The sequence below is a fragment of the Labrus bergylta genome, chromosome 8 (genome assembly GCF_963930695.1).
Source record: "Labrus bergylta chromosome 8, fLabBer1.1, whole genome shotgun sequence".
Classification (NCBI taxonomy): Eukaryota; Metazoa; Chordata; class Actinopteri; order Labriformes; family Labridae; genus Labrus; species Labrus bergylta.
This window is the reverse complement of record NC_089202.1, coordinates 14,321,716-14,335,355: the sequence shown is the minus strand read 5'-3', so window position 1 is coordinate 14,335,355 and position 13,640 is coordinate 14,321,716. Positions and strand designations below refer to the sequence as shown.

The 13,640-nt window shown below is 39.3% G+C and overlaps 2 protein-coding genes across 5 annotated transcripts; one reads left to right on the top strand and one right to left on the bottom strand.

The window, feature by feature from the left end:
• Positions 1-902: 902 nt before the first annotated feature.
• rbp5 (retinol binding protein 1a, cellular) lies at positions 903-3,737 on the top strand. Of its 3 annotated transcripts, none has more exons than XM_020649126.3 (5): positions 903-1,297; positions 1,875-2,059; positions 2,530-2,631; positions 3,413-3,486; positions 3,624-3,737. In XM_020649126.3, the coding sequence occupies exons 1-4, from the start codon at positions 1,222-1,224 to the stop codon at positions 3,464-3,466; spliced, it is 417 nt and encodes a 138-aa protein (XP_020504782.1). In that variant the 5' UTR covers positions 903-1,221; the 3' UTR covers positions 3,467-3,486; positions 3,624-3,737. The 3 variants fall into 3 exon arrangements, 2 of the variants coding, with proteins under 2 accessions (XP_020504782.1, XP_020504781.1); XR_002278467.3 differs by having other exon boundaries at positions 904-1,297; positions 3,413-3,532; XM_020649125.3 differs by having other exon boundaries at positions 904-1,297; positions 3,413-3,737.
• On the bottom strand, positions 2,774-13,419 carry LOC109995405 (tumor necrosis factor receptor superfamily member 5). Of its 2 annotated transcripts, XM_020649123.3 has the most exons (9): positions 12,583-13,419; positions 12,291-12,416; positions 11,156-11,302; positions 10,976-11,069; positions 10,325-10,401; positions 8,537-8,644; positions 7,872-7,916; positions 5,710-5,859; positions 2,774-5,082 (listed from the first exon to the last, which is right to left on the bottom strand). In XM_020649123.3, the coding sequence occupies exons 1-9, from the start codon at positions 12,644-12,646 to the stop codon at positions 4,892-4,894; spliced, it is 1,002 nt and encodes a 333-aa protein (XP_020504779.1). In that variant the 5' UTR covers positions 12,647-13,419; the 3' UTR covers positions 2,774-4,891. The 2 variants fall into 2 exon arrangements, with proteins under 2 accessions (XP_020504779.1, XP_020504780.1); XM_020649124.3 differs by lacking the exon at positions 7,872-7,916.
• Positions 13,420-13,640: the final 221 nt, after the last annotated feature.

Sequence of the window (13,640 nt, the reverse complement as noted above, 5' to 3'; positions counted from 1 at the left end):
CATTATGACGTTGCAGAATGCAGATAGGGAGCGCATAAAGGCATGGCAGGTAAGCACACAGTGGAAGCTCCACATACACAAATAGTTAGGCATGCACACACACACACACGGCGCTGTTCCCGCTTTGCAGGAGGAATGACTTTAGGCCTTTTCAGAGTGCAATACCACAACAGCGCTGTGTCGAAGCTCTTCCGTCATTATGTGTTTCTATATTCATTATTACGGTGTTACAGTGTTACATCACATTGCGGCATTATAGAAGCTAGTGTTTGGAGAAACAGCTGAAACTCCACATACACCCACATGCAGATATGAAGCGCTGTTCTCACCCCGGCAGGCTCCATGGATACTGTCTGTTAGCCCCTGTACGCCTTACGGTTAGACTAACGACACCGGTGAAGAGAATACAATACAAGAAACACTGAGGACAACTACAAACTAAATCATGAAACACTAAAGACACGCAGAACTCAAGAATGCAACATTACAAAGAATACACATTGGGACAAAGAAACACAGGAAACATAAACTGAAAATACACACTACATAAGACCAAATCATGACACCTACATAACTAGGCCTATCTAGAATAAATCAATCCTTCCAAAGGTGGACCTACAAAGACCAATTGTACATCAATTTCATTCTGTTTCATTAATAGTAGATATTAATAAAACATTAATAAAGATACATTTGAATACAGGTCTGTCTTTTCCTGGAGTTTTCCTTCTTTTATTGAAAGCAAAAGCAGCAAGTACTTAGATGGGCCCACTGGGCTGTTAGCACTACTATATTTTCATTTAGTCTGCTACATTTTCGCCCCCACCTCGCCACATGTTTCAGTGCCCTGAAGCCCCGCCCCTTCTGCAACTGATCCCTGTGAGTAAATCTTTAGAGGAGATCCACGATCCTCCCCCCTGCATGTGTTCCTGCAGAAAAACTCAGAGCAAAGGCTGACTCACAGCTAACTGCAAACACTTCCCCCAAAACCTCTTGTGGAGTCTGCACCCGAGAAGAAGAGTAACCAAAGGTCTGCGAGCCTCAAACACCGTCAAGTCAAAAGACAGCTACATTTCAAGGCGCATTCCTGTAGATCTTGTCTGAAGAAGTTGCGTAAGTGCAACTGATATCAAATCGGGCGGCAGCTGATCTCTGGGATTCAGACTGGACTCGAAGAAAAAGTTCAAATTTCAGCCCGTTTGGAGTTTTGATAGACTAAAAATGTCGAAACCGAATTTCACTGGCACGTACCACATGATGGAGCAGGAGAACATGGACTCATACCTGGCAGCTTTAGGTAAGATCCAACTTTACACATATAAAGTTTGGATACCTTTATTTTGAAGGAGGTTAAAACATAACAATGGATTTGTCTTTGTTGTGTTTTTGGAGCAGAACACACACACACACACACACACACACACACAGTGAAAAGAAGGCTTCTTCTGTCGAGATGCTTGAAAAGAAAAACAATCTTATGAGATCAAAGAGACAAACTTTATGGAAAATGCATAATTTGTTGCCTATATTTTGGGTGTACAAAGACATCGTTTCTTTTCATATGACATTCAGGCTTTTCTTCCCATTTGTTTCTTTATATTTTGATCTATTGCTTTGACGCAATAATTTGAAGTCATCTTCAATCACTGATGTCATGCTGTGGCTCTTCCTCCTCTGCAGCTGCACATTCAAGTAAATGTAATCACCACCTCGTCCTTTACATGACCCCAAACGCACACACCCACACACCCACACTCAGGGGACATATTCAATGTCCGCACTCAGTGGGAGAGACCCTTTATATCAAGAAACTACAAAGCAGAGCTTGTTTTTATCATTCTTGTTCTTTTTATATCTTTTTTTTTTGTCTTTAGATATAAATTTTGCTCTGAGGAAGATTGTGTGTCTGCTGAGGCCCACTAAAGAGATCACCCACGACCCGGCTACAGGGTCCATGAGGATCCGCACCCTCACCACCTTTAAGAACTTCAACATGGATTTCACCATCGGGAAAGAGTTTACTGAAGATCTGGGCCCAGTAGACGGCCGAACCTGTCAGGTGGGTGTGCGTTTGTATCAGAATACACATATTAGCTTGTTGGGACAGGAGTTTGGCTCTTCTCATGAAAGGGACCATAAAGTATCATCACTTGTTATACAGGTTTGCTTTGTGTGGTAAAATCTGGAATGTGTAAAGAAAGCGGACCCTCCTGCGGCTTTGATTTTTTTGTTTGAAGTCGACTCACTGCTGCTTACATCCCAACTTCAAGCAACAATGAGTTATGTTTGTGAGAAAGAGAAAGCAACGAACACCAAAACCTCTACAAGTGCAAGAATGCAGATTAGCAGTTAACCTGAAAGTGTATCCAAACCAAAAAATGGAACAAAAACAAGCAATGAAAAAAAGGTTGTGAACCAATGGGCAGCCTTTGCACGGAACAAAGACCTTGTGGTCCAGCTTGAGAGCTACTTTACATACTAATAGCACACAGTGACCCCGCATCTCTGCTTTTTCTTCTTTTTCTGCAGACGACAGTGAGCTGGGACGGTGCGAACCTGGTTTGTGTACAGCGAGGAGAGAAAGACGGAAGGGGCTGGACTCACTGGCTGGAGGGCAACAAGCTGCATTTGGTAAGGATGTGTACGGATGGAGGAAAAAAGCAGACCGAGGGGGGAAGTAGGGGAAACGGTAGAAGGAAAATGCAAACCTAAAAGGAAAAGATGCTAAAATTGATATGCTAATTGAGGGAAATCATGAAAATCAGGCAAGTGGTAGTTCTTTATTGCTTTATTTGGTTGCTGTCTGTATTGGAAAAGTTTTGTATTTAAAGGTTTCTGGAGCCTAAAGGGAAAAAAACAACTAAAGGCACATAAGACTTTTGAATGCACGTCTTTAGAATCAAGTGTAGCTGTAACTCAGGACCCAGGGAAAGGATTTTCTTTCCTCGTTTGGGTTGTACGACAGCTTATAGATTAGTTTGTCAATGCTGATTAAGATTTGAAACAATCAGTATTGTTCCACTAAAGCGCTCTCTGGGATTTTCCTGAGTCCCCTGTGGCCCTCTGGACAAAGCAGTGTGTTGTTGATGTCCACATTCAGGAGAGTATTGGGAAAGAAATGCCAGCGAGGATCAGGCTTTTTAAAGGTTGCACAAAAGCAGAGAGAGGCTAATGAAGAGTGAGTGAGAGAGGAGTAAGGAAAGGGGGGTGGGGAAGACGGGGAGACGGATGGTGAGGTCAAAGGATGAGGAGAAAGGAGAGGGAGAAATGGGATTATGTTTTGGCTACAATCTCAGGTTTGTGTATCACTCATTGAATTCTCATTTGATGTGACAGGCTGTTTTAGTGATTCATTAACGCCCCCTCCCCTTCCTCTCCTACTCTTCCCCCCCCCCCTCCTTCCTCTCTGCAGGAGATGAGAGTTCAAGGCATCGTTGCCAAGCAAGTCTTCAAGAAGGCTGAGTGAATAGCTGAACGAGGCTTTTGGTGAATGACTTCAATGTGTTCGTAATAGAATACATTTGAGAAATTGGTACAAGATTTGATTCATGTGAATCTTTTTTTTTTTTTTTTTTTGATAATCAACAATAATTTTGACTGAATTTCTGTCCATGTTGTTTCAGCCTGATGGTGCTAAGTGAGACCAGACCACAGAGGCTTGTGTAAACATTCCCAGCATACTCCCTTATATTGCACTATCTAGCTCCAGTATGTTATAAACAAATCATTCCTCAGTCTGTTGGGCGTCTTTGCTGCATCATTAACACATCATCATGTTTCAGATGTTTGTGGCATGTGAGTGGGTATAACTGCTGCATCCCTCTAAGTTTATATACAGCCATTTAAGTACAAGTATTTCACCCTCAAAACTTCAAGTACAAAATACGTCAAAAGACATTTGATGGCAGACATTGCACTAGTTTACTGTGATAAATTAATTAAATAAAATATCCTTCATACATAATAACAAAGAAATAGCTTAGATTAAAGGATCATTCAGTTTCCTTCTTTTGTCTCATTTACAGTCTCTTCAGTTTCTTTTTTCTCAAAGTAGAACGATGTTGTGCTCTTGTTTTGTTCTCATCCTACGTGCTCAAACGAAAACTTTTTTTCTCCTGCATACATTTTTTCAAAAACAAGTCGTGTAGGTTTATTATTTTCAAAAGAAACTTTTTTAAAGCTGCTTAGAAATGCAGGTTGTTAGCAAATATTGGCCCATTTGTGGGTTGGGTTAATGTAATGTGAAAGAACAAATTGTCAGCAGCTAAACGTGGGAATGACTCAAAATAGACAGGTGTGTCTATCTGTATGGTTGTTAATTTACTCAGTGTAATCGGGTGGTTTAGTATGGAGACCCTGAAGTTCCAAAAAGTAAAAATGATTGAATTATTATGATGATTGATTAATTAACTTGTGTACACACATGTTTTTTTTTCCATTTTTGAACTTCAGGGTCTCTGTAGTTAAGTGATATAGTTTTTTCAACGTTGAATCTCCAGAGGAATACGCTACATCCAGCTACACAGACATTCATAAATGTACATGAGTTTTGCTTAAACTTAAAACAAAGTCAAGAATAAGATGAGACAGATAAAAAGGCATGAAGCGAAACATGGCAGACATCCCTGCCTTCACTTGATAAACTCCTTTTTAAGGACTTTTTGACATCGAAGAATCACCTCTCATTGTAAATATCACATAACTTGAGCTGAAGTTCTCTTTAACATCCTGCAGGGGGCAGTAAAACAATCGACCACTGTAATCTCTCCTCAAACAGAGAAACTCAAATCTCTAATCTCAGAGAAACTGTTTTTTCAACCCAGGATAAATAAATCCAGTTGCAAGATTAAAAAAATAGTTTTCATGGACTCTGAGCTCTGTCAGAGTCCTGTTATGACCCCTCAGTCCCACACCACTCGTCCTCCTGAGGCTCTGAGTGCGTCCTGAGGTAGTTTACCGCGCAGTATCCAGCACTTCCATTGCCCTGGCTTGATTCAGCAAAGGAAACCGAAGCCTTCAGTGGAGTTATAGGAAGGCTGCTGTCCACGCTGTCTTCTGTGCAGACACTGACCACATTATCATCTAAGAAGGAGAATAAAAATCAATGCCCAGTGTGATCATCTTTTAAATGAATGTGTAACTAAACCTACTTCTCTCTCAGTGAGGCTTGATTTAAGACCCAGCTGATGCGGCTGAAGCATTAACTAAATTAATACAGACCCAGAAGGAATACATTTATCACACTTAATGCATAAATTAAAAGAAAATCTGATATAGTGTTTGACCTCAGGCCAGCTTCAGTGCTCGTAGGCAGAGCTGCTAGACATCAGTCTACATACATCCTCAACCACTCTTTTATAAAGTTTATACCCTTAATCGTTATTTGGATATATATATTTTTTTAGCTTTTATCATCTCTCAGAATCCATTCAAAACTTGAAGTATTGGAGCAGAGAAATGCATGGAGCGGAAACTGTGAGAAAAAAGTCAGTGACTTTCTGAGATGACTATATGAGCAGACGTGGATGTACAGTATTCAGACTGTCCATACAGGTACAGTAATATTTAAGGGGGACTGGAACCAAAAAGTCGCTGATTTTTCTCTTTCATTTCTTAACTGAAAAAAAGAAGATCCAAACAGCACTTCAAACAGCAATTTAAAAACATGATGTGTTTGTTAGCATGCAGCAGTGTTCAGTGATTTATCACCTGTGGTAAAAAGCGGTAACTTGCAGCCCTCCTCCATGTAGCTCTCTGGGCAGTGACCGTTCTGCTCAATGGACGGTAACGGCAGCTTCAGAGGACTGACTGGATCTGCTGGAATCGTTTCAATATAGGTAACACGGTCACCAGGACTGGCTGTATATGAAACACACAACACAGAGAGGGTCAGAAATGATAATTTCACATCACTATCACAATGAGGAGCTTGATGAATACGTTTCATTCATCAAGCATTCTGCAGATTGACAACTTTGAATTCATGTTTTCTTAGTAATTCATCATCTGTAATGATATTGATTGGCCTGTAGGAGGCAATATATTCTAAAAAATGAGCTCATTAGGTGTTGTCCTATTTGTTTATGGATATGCTGAGCCAATTTGTTGTGAGGAGAAGATCTTCATACTTCTATGTGGATACATCTGTTAAATTAAAATGTACTTTAGCTCAGTCTGGATTAAAACAACAAAGTGATCATCTCCCCTCTAGACTTACTATGGCTGTCAAAATGACTTTTTTTAAATTTGGTGTTGACTGACTTAGCAATGGTCTCACTTTTGAAGGTGGAAGAAAAATAAAAGATTCAATGTAATCTTATCAGTCAACCCATGCAGCAGTAAAGTGCTCACTGCTCAGTATCTTCCAGCTATTTATGAGCCATTATAGGCACCGTTTTTAATGTGTTTCTAATGGCAATATTGAAATGGATTGAAATCCTCATGATAAAAACAGACCCTCAGTTTGTTCCCTGTGACCCTGTTAATATTTTACAACCTTTGAACAGATACAGATGTAGAAGTGCCAAATGAACCAGTTAAAGCTGGAAAATGCCCTGTGACTGTGGACCTGCAGGGGCCTAAAAGATTCTGTGTTTCTTTACTCATCTGGTTTAACTTGATTCATTGCAAATATCCATGGCTGCAAATTTAAAGGGCTCAAGATGTTCAGTGCATCGTTATCTGACCGGTCGAGCAGTCCAGTGAAGGCCTTGTTGTGTCTAATTAGAACAAACATGTAGTGCCTTCACACATACACAGAATTTTCAGAGTGAGCTGCTTGTATGAACACAGACAACTACATTTTTTACTCCATATTTACCTCAAATTATTTCTGAGCAAATGTAAGAAGCAGGAGATATTCTGGAAAATTCACTGTGAGCATGTGGAAAGGGTTGTTGACTTTTATATCTTGCTATCTGTGATCTCTGTGCACGTAATGAAACTGCATCATTGTGTTGTCTGTTCACCAGTATGTTCTTATCCTTTATTTTGCTGATGAGGTGAATATACAAATGGACAGCGTGTCTAAGCCTAATCCCATTTGACAAAGATGAAGCCAAAATACCCCTAGAACCGGCGCTGACATATCGTGAATTTCAGAGACCAGAGTCCTTGCAGTAGGGATCGGATAAAAACAGCAAAGATCTCTTGGTACAGTCCACAGTGGAACAGATTCCTGTTTGCTAAATGTTTGCTACATTTTCTCCTGCCGTCTCTATTCGTCAACAGAGCTGTCACTCATGGCACCATGTACACTACTTTTTATAGCATCAAATAACAAATTAAAAAGAGAGTTCTCAGAAAAAACATGACTTGAACAGTAAATGTCACGATAATAACTAACCATACTGGGTTTGAAAAAAATGTGTCTGATGTACATTTTGATTTTGGAGTTTGTGCTTATGACGTATCCTGCTGCTGTCTTCACTTGAGACGAGGTATTCTACATAAGTGAGGTGCATGTGATAAGAAGTAACAGCAAAAGATTTCAGGGGCAGCCTGTCTGAAATGTTCTATACATTTTCATGAGTGCATTACTGAAAACAGCGATAGACCCAAAAGTAATCTCTTTAAAAAAAACTCAGCAGTTACTGAGTCATTTTACAAGTGTCTCTGTTTTATTCACGTTTTATTATGTGTTGAGATCGTGGAAATAAATAACTTTGAAGCTGATCAAAAAACGGAAAGTACGACACTGATAAAGTATTTCAGTGGCATTAACTCTTAGAATTTATAAATACATACTGATGTGAAAGAAATGCAGAGTTATGAAACAAGAACAATGACTCTATGCTGCAGTAAAACCACAGCAATCCTGTAAAACTAACACCTTGCATACATCTTACTATCAGAAAACCAAACATCCTCACCAGTTGTATTTTTTGAGTAAATTCCGGCAGTGGCACATAGGTTCACTGGAAACACATAGTAAATAACAGTTAAATACAACACGGCAGACAAAAGAAATAATTTATGGGACAGCGTCCCGCAAACAAGACCTGTTTCACAGAATGAGTTGCTGCCTGTGAATTGTGCGTCACATCAAACCAAACAACTGTGTCAGTCTGAATATGTACCGGATGTGGTTTCCCCCATTCAGTCTGTCATTAAGCTCAATGAGCACCATGTTACACAGCTTCTTATTTAACCTGTCTGGGTTATACTAACTCCACATAACCACTAACTACATAATCCACATTAGGCCAAAAGAAACCCAACAGAAAACTGCAGAAATTACCGAAGTGAGTTCTGTTTAAGATTAGGATTAAAAAAAGGAAGAAGATATTTTTCACTGTAACGGAAACAGTGGGAGGGAATGACTGACAGAGAAAAGCTGTGACCTTAAACTGTATGACTTCAAAGCTTTGTGCCTCAGATGTGGCCAATGACATGCGTAGTTACCATTGAGTAGGCATTTCCGTACGTCACATTGTAGCCTCTTAGGAAGACTTTTTTTTTAACTCTGATTGTCAGTATGACATCACAAGTGTGAAAAACAATGATGAAACACACCGGTGATGCACATATCTCTCACCTGATCTGCATGACTTGCGTTTTGATCTCCAGCAGATGAGACCAAACAGCACGAGTGCCGTCAACACAAGTCCTGACCACAGGCCTGCAGGAATGATCCAGTGACAATCTGAGAAACACAGACAGAGGGGGTTTTCAGAGGAACCCAAATACATTGTAATTACCATTTCACACACGTGTCTTCTGGGAAATCAAGTGGGGGAAAAAAGACTGAAATCACTGACTATAAACACACTTATAGCATCTTTTATGAATTAACTTTCATTCAATTTCTATTTAATGTTGTTATCTGTCAGAGAAGTGCTTATGATACCAAACAGCTACATTCAACATGTATAAAGACCTTTGTGACTTTGAATAAGTGGAGTCTAAACACTCTTAAAAATCATTTATATCTATTTTAAGGGTTTATTTATGCATCTGTCAACAGTGTAACTCCTCTAGAGAAGATCCTGAATATAATTATTTAAATAAACATTATGCTCCATAACCCTGCGTCATAGCTGGTCACTAGAAGGCATTATTTACTAATATGACATGTACAAATGATCTATAGGAAGGTTTCAATTACAGTTACAATTTTAATGAAAGTACAGTTACATTCACAAATGATATCCTGGTACTCTTTAAACAGACCGTCATAAATAGTAAGGTGGATTAAAAGGTATACAGCTGGATGATCATAATAAATAAGCAGGGTTATAATAAAGTGTCACAGTCTTCAGCAGCTTTGGATCAGATAACGTTTTTCTATGAACGACTGAGATTGAGTTTGGTTTACAGATCAAAATGTGTCAAAGGTAAATTTCCCACCTTATTCAGTGGAACTTGAATATTTAGGCCAACTGGTATATTATATAAGCTCGCTTGCTGTTTTTAACTCCTGATTTGCTGTCATGAAAATTGAATACAAAGTTTCACTAATCACACAAATATAAAAGCTCCTATATAACTTCAATATCATCAAACAGGAAATGTTTAAATGTGGGATTTAAAAAAAAAAAAATGCAGGATATTCATCAGAAAGTGAGGACTTACTTTAAAACGTTTTGACTGAAATCTAGTTAAGTTCAGTTGCTACCCTAAACATGGTAAACTCAGCTCTGGCAGTCTCAGAGCTTTTTTAAACATGTTGGTATTAGCATATTAGCATTATTAGCATATACTTCCTTAAGGCCCACTTTCCTTGGGCCTTAAATTGAGCCTTCCCTTCCCCACAAGCAAACAAAGTTACTACATAGTGAAAACGAGGCTAATGGAACATGGTGTCATTATACTAAAGCTAAAGCATCAAAAAAACTTACTTTAAAATAAAAATTAATACAAAAGGTAGGCTTATATTGACATGCAGAGCTAATAGTTTAGCTGAAATAGCCACTATGAGAGCAGGGAGAGTAAATCAAATCGTCGAGTTTTGCCCAGGCAGCTCTACAATAGACCCTTTTTCATTCTCACAATGTTTACACTGTTGATTTGTTGTCAATTATTGCAGCTTTAATATTTATTCTATAAAGGTAATATTAACTGTTTCAGCCTGTCACAACGACCAAACCAACCACTATCTCCTCTTGATTTCCTATCTGCACTTCCTGTACTTCCTCTGTGAATAACCCGTCATTTGACAAACACAAGCTGCAGATCATCATTCACTCACTAAGTCATTCAGGATAAGACGATCCGCTACATTGACTGCTCAAGTGATTGGTTTCTTCGAAAGATAATATCTCAGAAGATTGATTTAGTTTGAAACAAAAGCCCAAAACAACAAAAGAAAAAGATCAAGACGTACCAGATATGAAGTTACCACAGATGGCATCAGCTTTCGGGGTTCCTGGAGTTTTCAATACTCTTCCCAAGTCCTCACACCTGACAACAAGGACGGACAATAAAAATCCATGTACTGTACAGGATATACTTTAGAAATTTGAAATCAATAGAAATAGTTGTTTTTATTTGGGCAGGTATTTAGCTGCTGCATTTTGGATTTATTAAAAGCTCGAAGCTCTTAAAATAGTTCCTACACTGTGGATGAAATAGTCACCGAAAGTGTGATGTGGGAGGTAAAGTTTGTAGAAAGAAGATCTCACATGCTCAATGAACTGAAACGCAATTGCCGCTGTGTAATGAATGACTAATCGTAGGTAAATTTACCACCTTATTCAGTGGAACTTGAATATTTGAATGTTTAGCCCAACTGGTATATTATGTAAGCTTGCTTGCTGTTTTTAACTCCTGATTTGCTGGCATGAAAATTGAATACAAAGTTTCACTAATCACACAAATATAAAAGCTTACATATAACTTCAATATCATGTCAAAAAACAGGAAATGTTTAAATGTGGGATTTTTTTTTTTTTTTTAACAAAATGCAGGATATTCATCAGAAAGTGAGGACTAGAATTATGAATACAAAACAACACTCGAGGAGAAGCAGTCTGACCTGGTGTGTGTTTGACAGGCTGAGTGGAAATCTGTTACGTTGCTGAAGGTCCCTTTTTCACAGTCTGCACAAATAGTGTCATTTGTGCGAGTGGCTGCAAGGAGGCACAAAACATATTTTCAGATACCATGTTAGCAGTATTTTGTCAATATGTGAACGCTTGGTGGAGTGAAAGCTTACCTTTAACTTTGACACCTTGGCCCAGACCACAGGTCTTAACTTTCTGGCAGTGGTCACACTGATCATTTTTACAGAAGAAACCAGTCTCACACTCACACACTGTGTCCTCATGAGCATCACAGTCCTTTACCTTCCTTCGGTTCTTCTCTGAAAGAGTCAAAGACAAATACAGCTTCATGTAAACCCATTCAAACAGAAGTCTCTCTTGCTCTTATTACAGATCTGTTTTATGTTTCCTTTCAATAGTAGTTAACAGAACTCAAATTGAGCAATCACTTCAATTATTTCTCGATAGTTTTGAAAATGTAAAATTGACTGAGTAAGATTCACTTAATCGTCACTTAAAAAGTCCCCATGAAATTAAAAACACATTTTCCCAGTTAAAATCCAGCGCTCTTGTGTTCAATGTTGGTTTTACTGCCATATATTTCAATAAAGCATTATTGGAGTATTTAAACTAAATCTTCTCTTCCTGTACAACATGTCAAATGTCTGATGACTGATCCTGCACTCAGGGGTGTTTCCTAATTTTTGACCAATTAAAAAGTGCTTTTACACTAAATATCACATTCACATATTCACATCACATTCACACATTCACACACCAATCAGTGTCCAATGGGAGGAATTTGGGTTTGCTACCAGTGAACATTGATGTTAGTGGTAATAACACAGAAAATATTAATTTAAGCTGGTTGCGTTGGTTAGTACTACTGACAATACAAAACAATTGCATCACCTCATAAACACTGAAGTTGAATCTCAGGTAAAATACAAGAGGCTAGAGCTGGTGATGTTTGTGATTACTGTCTAAATCATATTTTCTATCCATAAACTTGTCCCCTTACTTAAATGGAGCCGTAAAATGTTTGTTGAGGGACATACTTGAATACTGAAGTAGGCTATGTGATGGTTGCATCAACAAATGAATATATTAGAGATATCTATATAGACAATTCCCAAGCAGAGCAGCAGGTCAGGGGTTCAAAAAAATGAGAAAGATTTATAGTAGAACTGTTACAAAATGTGTCTCAACTCTTTAAAAAAAAATTGGTTGGGGGTGGGGGGTGTGGGGGCTGCATTTGCTGACCTGAAGTATCTGTGTGTTTGGTAAGTATGCCTGTCTGTGACTCACCAAGACTGCAGTTCCTACAGGGTAGACATTTGAACATGTAATTTTTGGTGGCTGTGAAGAACCCACGTCCACACTTGCCACACTCGGTCTTCTTTGTGTTGTCACATTCTGCTCTAACATAAGATCCTAAAAAAGACAGAAGGCAGAAATGTGTAAGATGTAAAATGCTTAGCTATAGAGCAAAAAAAGTGAAGTAAAAGTTTCTTAAAAATAGGTACACAGTAGGTCCTCACAGTCCTGCGGAAGAAGTTTGTTATCACAGCAAAACATATGAAACGTGAAGTCAACTGACCTGCAGCGCATTTATCGCAGCATCTGTCATCTCTGAGGTATTTATCCTCTCTTGTACAGTTCATGTTAGAAAAATATCTCAAATCAAGACTATGAAAACTCTCTTTCTTTTAAACCTGCTCCTAACCTTTCAAATTAAAGCTGTTCACTTGATCTAAGCTGACAGAGCATCACTCGAGATACAATCTCGTTTCCTTTCCTCTCTTTGTGTCAACCTTACGCTCTTCTACCCTGACTCTCTTTCTTGCTGATCTGTCTGTGACTAAAGCCTTACTTACTTCTAAAGCTTTCTAATCCTACACAGTGGAAACCCCCAGTGGCCTCCGTCTCTCTCTCTCTCTGTCTCTGTCTCTGTCTCTCTCCGTCTCTCTCTCTCTCCGTCTCTCTCTCTCTCTGTCTCTGTCTCTGTCTCTCTCCGTCTCTCTCTCTCTGTCTGTCTCTCTCTCTCTCTCCGTCTCTGTCTCTTTTTCTCTCTGTCTCTGTCTCTCTCTCTCCGTCTCTGTCTCTGTCTCTTTTTCTCTCTGTCTCTGTCTCTTTTTCTCTCTGTCTCTGTCTCTCTGCCTCTCTGTCTCTCTCTCTCTCTCCGTCTCTGTCTCTTTTTCTCTCTGTCTCTGTCTCTGTCTCTCTCTCTCTCCGTCTCTGTCTCTTTTTCTCTCTGTCTCTGTCTCTGTCTCTCTCTCTCTCCGTCTCTGTCTCTTTTTCTCTCTGTCTCTGTCTCTCTCTCCGTCTCTGTCTCTTTTTCGCGCTCTCTCTCTCTGTCGCTCTCTCTCCGTCGCTCTCTCTCCGTCGCTCTCTCTCCTTGTTTCCTTCCTGTGCTAACCCTCTCAGTGCAAGGTAACCAACATGTGTGTTTCCGTACTTCTTCAGACCCAAAGGTTTTTTTTGTTGTTGCAGCACAATAAGACGTTTCCTCTCCCCTCTACGCCCTTTCCTTTCTCTCCATCTCAATTGTTTTCACTGAACCTTTGGCTCGGTGGCACAGTGCAGGGAGCATATGGAGCTAAACCTGCAAAATGATTTTGTACTACTTACAGCTCATCTGGAAAGTTTTTGACCTCT

Bases quoted from the DNA above. Each gene is read 5' to 3' on its own strand.
- rbp5 (XM_020649126.3), top strand. From the start codon at position 1,222: ATGTCGAAACCGAATTTCACTGGCACGTACCACATGATGGAGCAGGAG. The intron at 1,298-1,874 runs GTAAGATCCAAC...TTTTGTCTTTAG, and splicing joins CTCATACCTGGCAGCTTTAG to ATATAAATTTTGCTCTGAGG. The intron at 2,632-3,412 runs GTAAGGATGTGT...TCCTCTCTGCAG, and splicing joins AGGGCAACAAGCTGCATTTG to GAGATGAGAGTTCAAGGCAT.
- LOC109995405 (XM_020649123.3), bottom strand. From the start codon at position 12,646: ATGAACTGTACAAGAGAGGATAAATACCTCAGAGATGACAGATGCTGC. The intron at 8,645-10,324 runs GTACGTCTTGAT...TGTGTTTCTCAG, and splicing joins CTGTGGTAACTTCATATCTG to ATTGTCACTGGATCATTCCT. The intron at 7,917-8,536 runs GTGAGAGATATG...ATGTGTTTCCAG, and splicing joins ACGCAAGTCATGCAGATCAG to TGAACCTATGTGCCACTGCC.